Source organism: Nematostella vectensis, chromosome 3, assembly GCF_932526225.1.
Source record: "Nematostella vectensis chromosome 3, jaNemVect1.1, whole genome shotgun sequence".
NCBI lineage: Eukaryota > Metazoa > Cnidaria > Anthozoa > Actiniaria > Edwardsiidae > Nematostella > Nematostella vectensis.
Window position 1 is genome coordinate 11817551 of NC_064036.1, and position 15234 is coordinate 11832784.

General features: G+C 40.2%; 1 protein-coding gene across 4 annotated transcripts in view; it reads left to right on the forward strand.

Annotated features, from left to right (window-relative positions):
• LOC5519998 (oxysterol-binding protein-related protein 11) overlaps positions 1 to 15234 on the forward strand; it is a 36345-nt gene that overhangs the window by 1145 nt on the left and 19966 nt on the right. For all 4 annotated transcript variants that reach the window (XM_048724546.1, XM_048724547.1, XM_032365090.2 and 1 more), the window contains exons 2-11: positions 120 to 151; positions 716 to 821; positions 933 to 980; positions 11506 to 11587; positions 11982 to 12061; positions 12913 to 13179; positions 13466 to 13507; positions 13693 to 13722; positions 14569 to 14616; positions 14765 to 14801. In XM_048724546.1, coding sequence (XP_048580503.1) covers positions 120 to 151; positions 716 to 821; positions 933 to 980; positions 11506 to 11587; positions 11982 to 12061; positions 12913 to 13179; positions 13466 to 13507; positions 13693 to 13722; positions 14569 to 14616; positions 14765 to 14801 — 772 coding nt within the window. The remainder of the gene's footprint in view (positions 1 to 119; positions 152 to 715; positions 822 to 932; positions 981 to 11505; positions 11588 to 11981; positions 12062 to 12912; positions 13180 to 13465; positions 13508 to 13692; positions 13723 to 14568; positions 14617 to 14764; positions 14802 to 15234) is intronic.

Consider the following 15234-nt stretch of genomic DNA (forward strand, 5'->3'; position numbering starts at 1 on the left):
TGTTTGTAGAACCTGTCCGGCTTCGTGTAAATATAACTCACAAGTTTTATGAAGTCCTAAAAGCGAAACCCAATTTATCCTGTTTAAATTTCATGTTGAAATGGTGTATTCTTTGTTAGAGTTTCCAGAAGCAAGAGGAAAACAAGTTTAGGTAAGCGATGTAATGATTTCATATTTTTGTAAACAACCCTAACTTTTCTCTAGTCAATTCTATGAATATTGTATATAGGCATCCTATTTTCCCTGTAGATGGATTTTCACGTGTTGAAAATAAAAAAAAAGACTAGATCTAAACCAAATAGGTAATCTACAAAAAACAGCAAACACCTCACAGTAAAAATATATACAGTACGAAATGAAATACGACTTAAGCCCCATCTACACTAACAATTTAAAGTTGACAATTTTTAGTTGACAACTATATTTGTTGGCATCTACACTAACAATTTTCATGTGTGACAATTTTTAATTGCCGAAAAAAAGCAAACCTGCTAGCTTTTGGACAACTATAGTTGCCACATAAAAATTGGTGACTTTGCTCCATCTACACTACAAATAAAAATCGTCAACTAAAAATTGTTCGTGTAGATGGGGCTTTAGAAAAAAATCAGTGAAAGGTGACAAAAAAAGCAAGATGCAGAATATTGTGTATAGCATGAAAGTGATATAAGTTTCTTTGTTGTTTGTCATCACATTATTTGCATGGCTCACCCAGGCAGCCAATGGAAGGGCAGCTTATGAAATGGACTAATTACATGAAGGGGTGGCAGTACAGATGGTTTACGCTTGACCCTGATGCAGGCATCTTTGACTATTATGTGGTAAGCTATTACTTTATGGCTCGGAACTACTGTATCCTGAACCATTAATGTTAATCAAAGTGCATTTATGCAAACTACCTTTACTGATGGGTCTGTTGTCTTGGCCTTTAGGATAAAGAGAAAATGAAGCAAGGCCCTCGGGGCTCTGTTAACTTGGCTGTAAGTATGTAATATTGTAGATTTGTCTTCTTAGTTGGCTAGTTTTTGTACATACAGTGACAGTAGTCTTACATATTTTTGTACAGTGATAGTACTCTTGTCTTTGTAGGTAGCTAGTGTCTGTAAAGTGATAGTACTCTTGTCTTTGTAGGGGGCTAGTGTCTGTACAGTGATAGTACTCTTTGTCTTTGTAGGTAGCTAGTGTCTGTACAGTGATAGTACTCTTGTCTTTGTAGGGGGCTAGTGTCTGTACAGTGATAGTACTCTTGTCTTTGTAGGGGGCTAGTGTCTGTACAGTGATAGTACTTTTGTCTTTGTAGGTAGCTAGTGTCTGTACAGTGATAGTACTTTTGTCTTTGTAGGTAGCTAGTGTCTGTACAGTGATACTACTCTTGTCTTTGTAGGGGGCTAGTGTCTGTACAGTGATAATACTCTTGTCTTTGTAGGGGGCTAGTGTCTGTACAGTGATAGTACTCTTGTCTTTGTAGGGCTAGTGTCTGTACAGTGATAGTACTCTTGTCTTTGTAGGTAGCTAGTGTCTGTACAGTGATAATACTCTTGTCTTTGTAGGGGGCTACTGTCTGTACAGTGATACTACTCTTGTCTTTGTAGGGGGCTAGTGTCTGTACGGTGATAATACTCTTGTCTTTGTAGGTAGCTAGTGTCTGTAAAGTGATAGTACTCTTGTCTTTGTAGGGGGCTAGTGTCTGTACAGTGATAGTACTCTTTGTCTTTGTAGGTAGCTAGTGTCTGTACAGTGATAGTACTCTTGTCTTTGTAGGGGGCTAGTGTCTGTACAGTGATAGTACTCTTGTCTTTGTAGGGGGCTAGTGTCTGTACAGTGATAGTACTTTTGTCTTTGTAGGTAGCTAGTGTCTGTACAGTGATAGTACTTTTGTCTTTGTAGGTAGCTAGTGTCTGTACAGTGATAGTACTCTTGTTTTTGTAGGGCTAGTGTCTGTACAGTGATAGCACTCTTGTCTTTGTAGGGGGCTAGTGTCTGTACAGTGATAGTACTCTTGTCTTTGTAGGGGGCTAGTGTCTGTACGGTGATAGTACTCTTGTCTTTGTAGGTAGCTAGTGTCTGTACAGTGATAATACTCTTGTCTTTGTAGGGGGCTAGTGTCTGTACAGTGATAGTACTCTTTGTCTTTGTAGGGGGCTAGTGTCTGTACAGTGATAGTACTCTTTGTCTTTGTAGGTAGCTAGTGTCTGTACAGTGATAATACTCTTGTCTTTGTAGGTAGCTAGTGTCTGTACAGTGATAGTACTCTTGTCTTTGTAGGTAGCTAGTGTCTGTACAGTGATAGTACTCTTTGTCTTTGTAGGTAGCTAGTGTCTGTACAGTGATACTACTCTTGTCTTTGTAGGGGGCTAGTGTCTGTACAGTGATAATACTCTTGTCTTTGTAGGGGGCTAGTGTCTGTACAGTGATAGTACTCTTGTCTTTGTAGGGCTAGTGTCTGTACAGTGATAGTACTCTTGTCTTTGTAGGTAGCTAGTGTCTGTACAGTGATAATACTCTTGTCTTTGTAGGGGGCTAGTGTCTGTACAGTGATACTACTCTTGTCTTTGTAGGGGGCTAGTGTCTGTACAGTGATAATACTCTTGTCTTTGTAGGGGGCTAGTGTCTGTACAGTGATAGTACTCTTTGTCTTTGTAGGTAGCTAGTGTCTGTACAGTGATAGTACTCTTGTCTTTGAAGGGGGCTAGTGTCTGTACGGTGATAGTACTCTTGTCTTTGTAGGGGGCTAGTGTCTGTACAGTGATAGTACTCTTTGTCTTTGTAGGTAGCTAGTGTCTGTACAGTGAAGTACACTTGTCTTTGTAGGGGGCTAGTGTCTGTACAGTGTTAGTACTCTTTGTCTTTGTAGGGGGCTAGTGTCTGTACAGTGATAGTACTCTTGTCTTTGTAGGGGGCTAGTGTCTGTACAGTGATAGTACTCTTGTCTTTGTAGGGCTAGTGTCTGTACAGTGATAGTACTCTTGTCTTTGTAGGTAGCTAGTGTCTGTACAGTGATAGTACTCTTTGTCTTTGTAGGTAGCTAGTGTCTGTACAGTGATAGTACTTTTGTCTTTGTAGGGCTAGTGTCTGTACAGTGATAGTACTCTTGTCTTTGTAGGGCTAGTGTCTGTACAGTGATAGTACTCTTGTCTTTGTAGGGGGCTAGTGTCTGTACAGTGATAGTACTCTTGTCTTTGTAGGGGGCTAGTGTCTGTACAGTGATAGTACTCTTGTCTTTGTAGGGGGCTAGTGTCTGTACAGTGATAGTACTCTTGTCTTTGTAGGGGGCTAGTGTCTGTACAGTGATAGTACTCTTGTCTTTGTAGGGGGCTAGTGTCTGTACAGTGTTAGTACTCTTTGTCTTTGTAGGGGGCTAGTGTCTGTACAGTGATAGTACTCTTGTCTTTGTAGGGCTAGTGTCTGTACAGTGATAGTACTCTTGTCTTTGTAGGTAGCTAGTGTCTGTACAGTGATAGTACTCTTTGTCTTTGTAGGGGGCTAGTGTCTGTACAGTGATTGTACTCTTTGTCTTTGTAGTGGGCTAGTGTCTGTACAGTGATAGTACTCTTGTCTTTGTAGGTAGCTAGTGTCTGTACAGTGATAGTACTCTTGTCTTTGTAGGGCTAGTGTCTGTACAGTGATAGTACTCTTTGTCTTTGTAGGTAGCTAGTGTCTGTACAGTGATAGTACTCTAGTCTTTGTAGGTGGCTAGTGTCTGTACAGTGATAGTACTCTTTGTCTTTGTAGGTAGCTAGTGTCTGTACAGTGATAGTACTCTAGTCTTTGTAGGTGGCTAGTGTCTGTACAGTGATAGTACTCTTGTCTTTGTAGGGGGGCTAGTGTCTGTACAGTGATAGTACTCTTTGTCTTTGTAAGGGGCTAGTGTCTGTACAGTGATAGTACTCTTGTCTTTGTAGGTAGTTAGTGTCTGTACAGTGATAGTACTCTTTGTCTTTGTAGGTAGCTAGTGTCTGTACAGTGATAGTACTCTTGTCTTTGTAGGTAGCTAGTGTCTGTACAGTGATAGTACTCTTGTCTTTGTAGGTAGCTAGTGTCTGTACAGTGATAGTACTCTTGTCTTTGTAGGTAGCTAGTGTCTGTACAGTGATAGTACTCTTTGTCTTTGTAGGTAGCTAGTGTCTGTACAGTGATAGTACTCTTTGTCTTTGTAGGGGGCTAGTGTCTGTACAGTGATAGGACTCTTTGTCTTTGTAGGGGGCTAGTGTCTGTACAGTGATAGTACTCTTGTCTTTGTAGGACTAGTGTCTGTACAGTGATAGTACTCTTGTCTTTGTAGGGCTAGTGTCTGTACAGTGATAGTACTCTTGTCTTTGTAGGGGGCTAGTGTCTGTACAGTGATAGTACTCTTGTCTTTGTAGGGGGCTAGTGTCTGTACAGTGATAGTACTCTTGTCTTTGTAGGAGGCTAGTGTCTGTACAGTGATAGTACTCTTGTCTTTGTAGGAGGCTAGTGTCTGTACAGTGATAGTACTCTTGTCTTTGTAGGTAGCTAGTGTCTGTACAGTGATAGTACTCTTGTCTTTGTAGGGGGCTAGTGTCTGTACAGTGATAGTACTCTTGTCTTTGTAGGGGGCTAGTGTCTGTACAGTGATAGTACTCTTGTCTTTGTAGGTAGCTAGTGTCTGTACAGTGATAGTACTCTTGTCTTTGTAGGTAGCTAGTGTCTGTACAGTGATAGTACTCTTGTCTTTGTAGGTAGCTAGTGTCTGTACAGTGATAGTACACTTGTCTTTGTAGGTAGCTAGTGTCTGTACAGTGATAGTACTCTTGTCTTTGTAGGGGGCTAGTGTCTGTACAGTGATAGTACTCTTGTCTTTGTAGGTAGCTAGTGTCTGTACAGTGATAGTACTCTTGTCTTTGTAGGTAGCTAGTGTCTGTACAGTGATAGTACTCTTGTCTTTGTAGGGGGCTAGTGTCTGTACAGTGATAGTACTCTTGTCTTTGTAGGGGGCTAGTGTCTGTGCAGTGATAGTATTCTTGTCTTTGTAGGGGGCTAGTGTCTGTACAGTGATAGTACTCTTGTCTTTGTAGGTAGCTAGTGTCTGTACAGTGGTAGGACTCTTGTCTTTGTAGGGCTAGTGTCTGTACAGTGATAGTACTCTTGTCTTTGTAGGGGGCTAGTGTCTGTACAGTGATAGTACTCTTGTCTTTGTAGGTAGCTAGTGTCTGTACAGTGATAGTACTCTTGTCTTTGAATTGGGCTAGTGTCTGTACAGTGATAGTACTCTTTTCTTTGTAGGTAGCTAGTGTCTGTACAGTGATAGTACTCTTGTCTTTGTAGAGGGCTAGTGTCTGTACAGTGATAGTACTCTTTGTCTTTGTTGGTAGCTAGTGTCTGTACAGTGATAGTACTCTTGTCTTTGTAGGGGGCTAGTGTCTGTACAGTGATAGTACTCTTGTCTTTGTAGGTAGCTAGTGTCTGTACAGTGATAGTACTCTTGTCTTTGTAGGTAGCTAGTGTCTGTACAGTGATAGTACTCTTGTCTTTGTAGGGGGCTAGTGTCTGTACAGTGATAGTATTCTTGTCTTTGTAGGGGGCTAGTGTCTGTACAGTGATAGTACTCTTGTCTTTGTAGGGGGCTAGTGTCTGTACAGTGATAGTACTTTTGTCTTTGTAGGGCTAGTGTCTGTACAGTGGTAGGACTCTTGTCTTTGTAGGGGGCTAGTGTCTGTACAGTGATAGTACTCTTGTCTTTGTAGGTAGCTAGTGTCTGTACAGTGATAGTACTCTAGTCTTTGTAGGGGGCTAGTGTCTGTACAGTGATAGTACTCTTGTCTTTTAAGGGGGCTAGTGTCTGTACAGCGATAGTACTCTTGTCTTTGTAGGTAGCTAGTGTCTGTACAGTGATAGTATTCTTGTCTTTGTAGGGGGCTAGTGTCTGTACAGTGATAGTATTCTTGTCTTTGTAGGGGGCTAGTGTCTGTACAGTGATAGTACTCTTGTCTTTGTAGGTAGCTAGTGTCTGTACAGTGATAATACTCTTGTCTTTGTAGGTAGCTAGTGTCTGTACAGTGATAGTACTCTTTGTCTTTGTAGGGGGCTAGTGTCTGTACAGTGATAATACTCTTGTCTTTGTAGGGGGCTAGTGTCTGTACAGTGATAGTACTCTTGTCTTTGTAGGGGGCTAGTGTCTGTACAGTGATAAGTACTCTTTGTCTTTGTAGGGGGCTAGTTTCTGTACAGTGATTGTACTCTTTGTCTTTGTAGTGGGCTAGTGTCTGTACAGTGATAGTACTCTTGTCTTTGTAGGTAGCTAGTGTCTGTACAGTGATAGTACTCTTGTCTTTGTAGGGCTAGTGTCTGTACAGTGATAGTACTCTTTGTCTTTGTAGGTAGCTAGTGTCTGTACAGTGATAGTACTCTAGTCTTTGTAGGTGGCTAGTGTCTGTACAGTGATAGTACTCTTTGTCTTTGTAGGTAGCTAGTGTCTGTACAGTGATAGTACTCTAGTCTTTGTAGGTGGCTAGTGTCTGTACAGTGATAGTACTCTTGTCTTTGTAGGGGGGCTAGTGTCTGTACAGTGATAGTACTCTTTGTCTTTGTAAGGGGCTAGTGTCTGTACAGTGATAGTACTCTTGTCTTTGTAGGTAGTTAGTGTCTGTACAGTGATAGTACTCTTTGTCTTTGTAGGTAGCTAGTGTCTGTACAGTGATAGTACTCTTGTCTTTGTAGGTAGCTAGTGTCTGTACAGTGATAGTACTCTTGTCTTTGTAGGTAGCTAGTGTCTGTACAGTGATAGTACTCTTGTCTTTGTAGAGGGCTAGTGTCTGTACAGTGATAGTACTCTTTGTCTTTGTTGGTAGCTAGTGTCTGTACAGTGATAGTACTCTTGTCTTTGTAGGTAGCTAGTGTCTGTACAGTGATAGTACTCTTTGTCTTTGTAGGTAGCTAGTGTCTGTACAGTGATAGTACTCTTTGTCTTTGTAGGGGGCTAGTGTCTGTACAGTGATAGGACTCTTTGTCTTTGTAGGGGGCTAGTGTCTGTACAGTGATAGTACTCTTGTCTTTGTAGGACTAGTGTCTGTACAGTGATAGTACTCTTGTCTTTGTAGGGCTAGTGTCTGTACAGTGATAGTACCCTTGTCTTTGTAGGGGGCTAGTGTCTGTACAGTGATAGTACTCTTGTCTTTGTAGGGGGCTAGTGTCTGTACAGTGATAGTACTCTTGTCTTTGTAGGAGGCTAGTGTCTGTACAGTGATAGTACTCTTGTCTTTGTAGGAGGCTAGTGTCTGTACAGTGATAGTACTCTTGTCTTTGTAGGTAGCTAGTGTCTGTACAGTGATAGTACTCTTGTCTTTGTAGGGGGCTAGTGTCTGTACAGTGATAGTACTCTTGTCTTTGTAGGGGGCTAGTGTCTGTACAGTGATAGTACTCTTGTCTTTATAGGTAGCTAGTGTCTGTACAGTGATAGTACTCTTGTCTTTGTAGGTAGCTAGTGTCTGTACAGTGATAGTACTCTTGTCTTTGTAGGTAGCTAGTGTCTGTACAGTGATAGTACACTTGTCTTTGTAGGTAGCTAGTGTCTGTACAGTGATAGTACTCTTGTCTTGGTAGGGGGCTAGTGTCTGTACAGTGATAGTACTCTTGTCTTTGTAGGTAGCTAGTGTCTGTACAGTGATAGTACTCTTGTCTTTGTAGGGCTAGTGTCTGTACAGTGATAGTACTCTTGTCTTTGTAGGGGGCTAGTGTCTGTACAGTGATAGTACTCTTGTCTTTGTAGGTAGCTAGTGTCTGTACAGTGATAGTACTCTTTGTCTTTGTAGGTAGCTAGTGTCTGTACAGTGATAGTACTTTTGTCTTTGTAGGTAGCTAGTGTCTGTACAGTGATAGTACTCTTGTCTTTGTAGGACTAGTGTCTGTACAGTGATAGTACTCTTGTCTTTGTAGGGCTAGTGTCTGTACAGTGATAGTACCCTTGTCTTTGTAGGGGGCTAGTGTCTGTACAGTGATAGTACTCTTGTCTTTGTAGGGGGCTAGTGTCTGTACAGTGATAGTACTCTTGTCTTTGTAGGAGGCTAGTGTCTGTACAGTGATAGTACTCTTGTCTTTGTAGGAGGCTAGTGTCTGTACAGTGATAGTACTCTTGTCTTTGTAGGTAGCTAGTGTCTGTACAGTGATAGTACTCTTGTCTTTGTAGGGGGCTAGTGTCTGTACAGTGATAGTACTCTTGTCTTTGTAGGGGGCTAGTGTCTGTACAGTGATAGTACTCTTGTCTTTATAGGTAGCTAGTGTCTGTACAGTGATAGTACTCTTGTCTTTGTAGGTAGCTAGTGTCTGTACAGTGATAGTACTCTTGTCTTTGTAGGTAGCTAGTGTCTGTACAGTGATAGTACACTTGTCTTTGTAGGTAGCTAGTGTCTGTACAGTGATAGTACTCTTGTCTTGGTAGGGGGCTAGTGTCTGTACAGTGATAGTACTCTTGTCTTTGTAGGTAGCTAGTGTCTGTACAGTGATAGTACTCTTGTCTTTGTAGGGCTAGTGTCTGTACAGTGATAGTACTCTTGTCTTTGTAGGGGGCTAGTGTCTGTACAGTGATAGTACTCTTGTCTTTGTAGGTAGCTAGTGTCTGTACAGTGATAGTACTCTTTGTCTTTGTAGGTAGCTAGTGTCTGTACAGTGATAGTACTTTTGTCTTTGTAGGTAGCTAGTGTCTGTACAGTGATAGTACTCTTGTCTTTGTAGGTAGCTAGTGTCTGTACAGTGATAGTACTCTTGTCTTTGTAGGTAGCTAGTGTCTGTACAGTGATAGTACTCTTGTCTTTGTAGGGGGCTAGTGTCTGTACAGTGATAGTATTCTTGTCTTTGTAGGGGGCTAGTGTCTGTACAGTGATAGTACTCTTGTCTTTGTAGGTAGCTAGTGTCTGTACAGTGGTAGGACTCTTGTCTTTGTAGGGCTAGTGTCTGTACAGTGATAGTACTCTTGTCTTTGTAGGGGGCTAGTGTCTGTACAGTGATAGTACTCTTGTCTTTGTAGGTAGCTAGTGTCTGTACAGTGATAGTACTCTTGTCTTTGAATTGGGCTAGTGTCTGTACAGTGATAGTACTCTTTTCTTTGTAGGTAGCTAGTGTCTGTACAGTGATAGTACTCTTGTCTTTGTAGAGGGCTAGTGTCTGTACAGTGATAGTACTCTTTGTCTTTGTTGGTAGCTAGTGTCTGTACAGTGATAGTACTCTTGTCTTTGTAGGGGGCTAGTGTCTGTACAGTGATAGTACTCTTGTCTTTGTAGATAGCTAGTGTCTGTACAGTGATAGTACTCTTGTCTTTGTAGGTAGCTAGTGTCTGTACAGTGATAGTACTCTTGTCTTTGTAGGGGGCTAGTGTCTGTACAGTGATAGTATTCTTGTCTTTGTAGGGGGCTAGTGTCTGTACAGTGATAGTACTCTTGTCTTTGTAGGGGGCTAGTGTCTGTACAGTGATAGTACTTTTGTCTTTGTAGGGCTAGTGTCTGTACAGTGGTAGGACTCTTGTCTTTGTAGGGGGCTAGTGTCTGTACAGTGATAGTACTCTTGTCTTTGTAGGTAGCTAGTGTCTGTACAGTGATAGTACTCTTGTCTTTGTAGGGGGCTAGTGTCTGTACAGTGATAGTACTCTTGTCGTTGAAGGGGGCTAGTGTCTGTACAGCGATAGTACTCTTGTCTTTGTAGGTAGCTAGTGTCTGTACAGTGATAGTATTCTTGTCTTTGTAGGGGGCTAGTGTCTGTACAGTGATAGTATTCTTGTCTTTGTAGGTAGCTAGTGTCTGTACAGTGATAGTACTCTTGTCTTTGTAGGTAGCTAGTGTCTGTACAGTGATAATACTCTTGTCTTTGTAGGTAGCTAGTGTCTGTACAGTGATAGTACTCTTTGTCTTTGTAGGGGGCTAGTGTCTGTACAGTGATAATACTCTTGTCTGTGTAGGGGGCTAGTGTCTGTACAGTGATAGTACTCTTGTCTTTGTAGGGGGCTAGTGTCTGTACAGTGATAAGTACTCTTTGTCTTTGTAGGGGGCTAGTTTCTGTACAGTGATAGTACTCTTGTCTTTGTAGGGCTAGTGTCTGTACAGTGATAGTACTCTTTGTCTTTGTAGGTAGCTAGTGTCTGTACAGTTATAGTACACTTGTCTTTGTAGGGGGCTAGTGTCTGTACAGTGATAGTACTTTTGTCTTTGTAGGTAGCTAGTGTCTGTACAGTGATAGTACTCTTGTCTTTGTAGGGGGCTAGTGTCTGTACAGTGATAGTACTCTTGTCTTTGTAGGGGGCGAGTGTCTGTACAGTGATAGTACTTTTGTCTTTGTAGGTAGCTAGTGTCTGTACAGTGATAGTACTCTTGTCTTTGTAGGGGGCTAGTGTCTGTACAGTGATAGTACTCTTGTCTTTGTAGGGGGCGAGTGTCTGTACAGTGATAGTACTTTTGTCTTTGTAGGTAGCTAGTGTCTGTACAGTGATAGTACTCTTGTCTTTGTAGGGGGCTAGTGTCTGTACAGTGATAGTACTCTTGTCTTTGTAGGGCTAGTGTCTGTACAGTGGTAGGACTCTTGTCTTTGTAGGGGGCTAGTGTCTGTACAGTGATAGTACTCTTGTCTTTGTAGGTAGCTAGTGTCTGTACAGTGATAGTACTCTTGTCTTTGAAGGGGGCTAGTGTCTGTACAGTGATAGTACTCTTGTCTTTGTAGGTAGCTAGTGTCTGTACAGTGATAGTATTCTTGTCTTTGTAGGGGGCTAGTGTCTGTACAGTGATAGTATTCTTGTCTTTGTAGGGGGCTAGTGTCTGTACAGTGATAGTACTCTTGTCTTTGTAGGTAGCTAGTGTCTGTACAGTGATAATACTTTTGTCTTTGTAGGTAGCTAGTGTCTGTACAGTGATAGTACTCTTTGTCTTTGTAGGGGGCTAGTGTCTGTACAGTGATAATACTCTTGTCTTTGTAGGGGGCTAGTGTCTGTACAGTGATAGTACTCTTGTCTTTGTAGGGGGCTAGTGTCTGTACAGTGATAGTACTCTTTGTCTTTGTAGGTAGCTAGTGTCTGTACAGTGATAGTACTCTTGTCTTTGTAGGGGGCTAGTGTCTGTACAGTGATAATACTCTTGTCTTTGTAGGGGGCTAGTGTCTGTACAGTGATAGTACTCTTGTCTTTGTAGTTAGCTAGTGTCTGTACAGTGATAGTACTCTTTGTCTTTGTAGGTAGCTAGTGTCTGTACAGTGATAGTACTCTTTGTCTTTGTAGGGGGCTAGTGTCTGTACAGTGATAGTACTCTTGTCTTTGTAGGTAGCTAGTGTCTGTACATTGATAGTACTCCTGTCTTTGTAGGGGGCTAGTGTCTGTACAGTGATAGTACTCTTTGTCTTTGTAGGGGGCTAGTGTCTGTACAGTGATAGTACTCTTTGTCTTTGTAGGGGGCTAGTGTCTGTACAGTGATAGTACTCTTGTCTTTGTAGGTAGCTAGTGTCTGTACAGTGATAGTACTCTTGTCTTTGTAGGGGGCTAGTGTCTGTACAGTGATAGTACTCTTGTCTTTGTAGGGGGCTAGTGTCTGTCCAAGTGATGAGGATTCATTCACCTTCAGTGTTAATGCTATCAATGGAGATGTTTTCAAGCTGAGAGGTACTGCAAATCTCTGATTCCTAAAATCAAGGGCAACCAGACTAATTAGAATAAAAGATCTTTCCAAATTTTAAGCTCCAAAAAATATTGGAAGAGTGAATCATAATATTTCCTTCTTCAAAATAAAAAGTACAGTTTGCTCATCTCATTGTAGAAAAAAGGGGTTAAATTACTAAAATTCTTGATTTTAGTATTCATTTTGAGTAATTTTAAAATTCTTTCCATTTATCTGTCACTCTTACTCAATACTCCCCCTCCCTTTTCAATCTGTACCTTGTTTGATATAGTAAACATGAGTTAATTTAATTTGTTTTGTGAGTTCTATGATATCACCAAATAAAATCAATGGTTCCTGCAATTGACTGATAAAAATATTGGAACTTTGATGTTTCAGCCAACAATGCAAAAGAAAGACAACACTGGATCAACACCCTTAGAAGTGTAGCTGAGTTCCACACCCAAAACATGGCTCCTGTGAGTTTGAATTTATCCTTGTACAACATATAAAAGAAACTGAGATAATAGATACTGTATATTTCACAATGTAGATTTCACATTAGTAGATTTCGCAAAATGTAGTGTGCACATAAATTGTTTTTCCGCTAACTGATTTTCCTACCTAAACGTTATCAGTTCTCAAATGATTGTGAGTGCACCTAACAACAAATCATAATGTAACACAGTGTAACTCTGTATAAGTGTTGTTATGGCACAACTTATAGATAAGTGTAACTCTGAGGCTCAGCTTAGGGAAAGGGAAGGCCAGTGGGCTTATTGGCTTAAGTCTATCTACCCGCGGGGTCTTAATAGTGATGACTTTTTTTGTAGTAGGAACCCACGTAGAGATGTGTAAATTCTTTTTATCCATAGCGCGCGCTATTCTAGAAAATGCGCGTTTTTGTCAGTTGTAATGTTTTTGCGTCTCGTGCCACTATTCTGATGTAAATAAGCTTGTTACGATTCACCTTCTTCAGTCTGCCCTGAAGAAGTCTTATTAAAAACGAAAATTTGGCAGAGTCGATTTCCAGTTTTTGGTGTATTGTATTCATTGTTCTGGTACGAGATCGCGACAGTTTGGGCTTTTTGATTCTAACAACAAATCATGATGTAGCAAGATATGTCCCAACACTCTTAAGCATTTTATAGCTACATAATTCCCTGTTCCCTGTTCCAGCTGTTTTTGGAAAGCTTTTTTTGCTTTTAGACAGTGGTTTCACATTGTTGAGACTTTTATCTTCCAATATTGAATAAAAAACATCAACCAAGTGTAACTGACTTGGGCTTTTCTAGTGTCTCTTAGTAACATGTTCACTTCTTGCCCTTAGATTGTTCCTCAAAGTGTCACCCTGTCACCGTCATTAGGCAGTATTCAATCCAGCCAGCCTTCCCAACCATCTGATAGCTCATCAGCAATAACAGAACCAGTCAGTGAGGCCAGTGAAGAAACAGAGAACAGCACACAGTCGTTCTTCAAGAGGGGACATAAACCATTCAGTCATGTGCCAGCCAACATAAATAGCGACTTGGCTGGGATCCGCGAGATCCTGCACTGCATAGAAGATGATCAGATTACAATGATTGATCAATTGGAGGTTGGTATCCCCTTTGTTGCATTGCTGAAGTTAGCATCATTTGACCGCAGTAACCTCATCAAAAACTGAAATAACCACATTCTTCTGATAATAACCAGATGCTAATGACCCCAGTTAAGAAAAAAAAAAACATAGGAAAATTAGAAGAAAAATCCTGGAAAAGCTCACCACAGTTTTAGCATGAAAAATTTGGCTTTTTTACAGCAGTTCATGATGTCACTGTAATCTCTGTTTCTCTCAATTTTATGTTTCTCCTATATGTGTTTTTTTTTTTTAAATATTTCAGCTTGAGCCTCTAGCTGAAGAGTCTATTTATCCTCTTGATGAGGTAGGGACTACGTATATTTTATCTATATACTGTATATTGCAACTTCAAACCCAGCCCAAACTGTGGCACAATGTTTGTGTCCTTATGTTCAAATATCTCCTGGTCTCTCTGTCACTCTGAAACAATGAACCCTTTAAACCAACCAAACTTCTTCTCATAATTTACATGCATTTGTTGATTTTCAGGATGTTTTGCTGCTTAAGGCTACAGCACAGGTATTTAAACCATGCTTTGTTTAAGGTAATTCCCTTGAATTGCACTGCGCACCCTTCTGCGCATAGTTGCCACAGTTGTATAAGAAAAAAAAACAAAGGGTTCATGTTTTTTTCTTTAAAAATCGCTCTGACAGAAAAACGAGGTCAGTTATCCCCCATTTTTTATTTGCTCGAATAGTCAATTATATAAGGAAAAATGATATATTGAAAGAAAAAAAAAATGGATAGTAGAAGTTTTTTTATTTCTCTTATAAAAGCCGTTTAATAAATAAAATACTTCAAAATTGCGATTTTTACTGTATATATACTGTAGTGGCGAAAACAGTGTCTTTTAGTGCGATCTCTTAAAATGTGATTTGTTTTGAAAATTAGTTACTGTGTACTATGGGTTATTATGGGAGATCGGATTTTGCAGCTCGACAAACTGAACCTAATTTTCTAAAGACTATAGGCACTTTTTTTTAAAAAAAACTATGAATTTAGATTTTTTCTCGCGCGATCAGTAAAATTGTGCCCCATTGTTGTGAAAACGAGGTCGGTACCCCCATTTTTTTATTACATTTTTTGAAGCCCTTAACTTCAATATTGTTTATGCCAAAGTTAAAAAAATTCTGAATAATAGAACTATTTCAAGGGAATTACCTTAAATTTCAAATCTTCTAACCTTATGCAGAGTATACAATATCTATCCATTGGTCAAAAAAGGTAACATGCTACTAGAAAGTTCTTTTAGCTAGATAACTGCAAATTAGGAAAATGGCTTTAAAGTACATCCTATTACCTTTTTATTATTTTTTATACGTACAAAGATCTTGATTGATTTCTCAAACCCTTCTCTCTCTCCAGTCCACTTTGAGCTCCCTTCATCACTGCTTCTCCATACTGCAGAGAAGGGTGAGGAAACATTTTTTTTTGTAAAATATTTTTGTGTTGTGTTGATCTCATTTATTCTATTATTTGTTTGTTCATTCATGCATCTTCCAATCTTCCAATGTACATGCTTTCTCAATACACCCTCTATAACTCTGGCTATGTTGTAAAGGTTGCAGAGGTTCAAAGTGAGGAAATGCCTCAAGGCGGTGAGTAAAACCCCTAGTATTTTCTCCAATTATACTCTGAGCAATACGCAATATATGCATCCGTATATACACGGTAGATTAAATAAATGTTACTCTCTTTACCGAAATATCTAATTTTATTATATGTCTGTTGCCATTAGGGAGTGTTCATTTGATACACTGAGGGGGAAGACACCTTTAAATTTCAGAGCCCTCCTTCATAGGAATTTATGGTGTTATCGAGTGTTAATAGCAAAAAACTTGTCATGACAACAAATTCCTATATCAATTATTGCGGCGACCCCTCCCTACTTTTTGTAATACTGAAATGGTTAGGGGGCGCTTCAACGGGTCATTGGGGGGGGGGGGGGGGGGGCTTATATTTTGGCGGAAAATACCAGCTTCTAAATCGATTAAGAACAGACTTTAGTTGCGATAAACTGAAACGACAGTA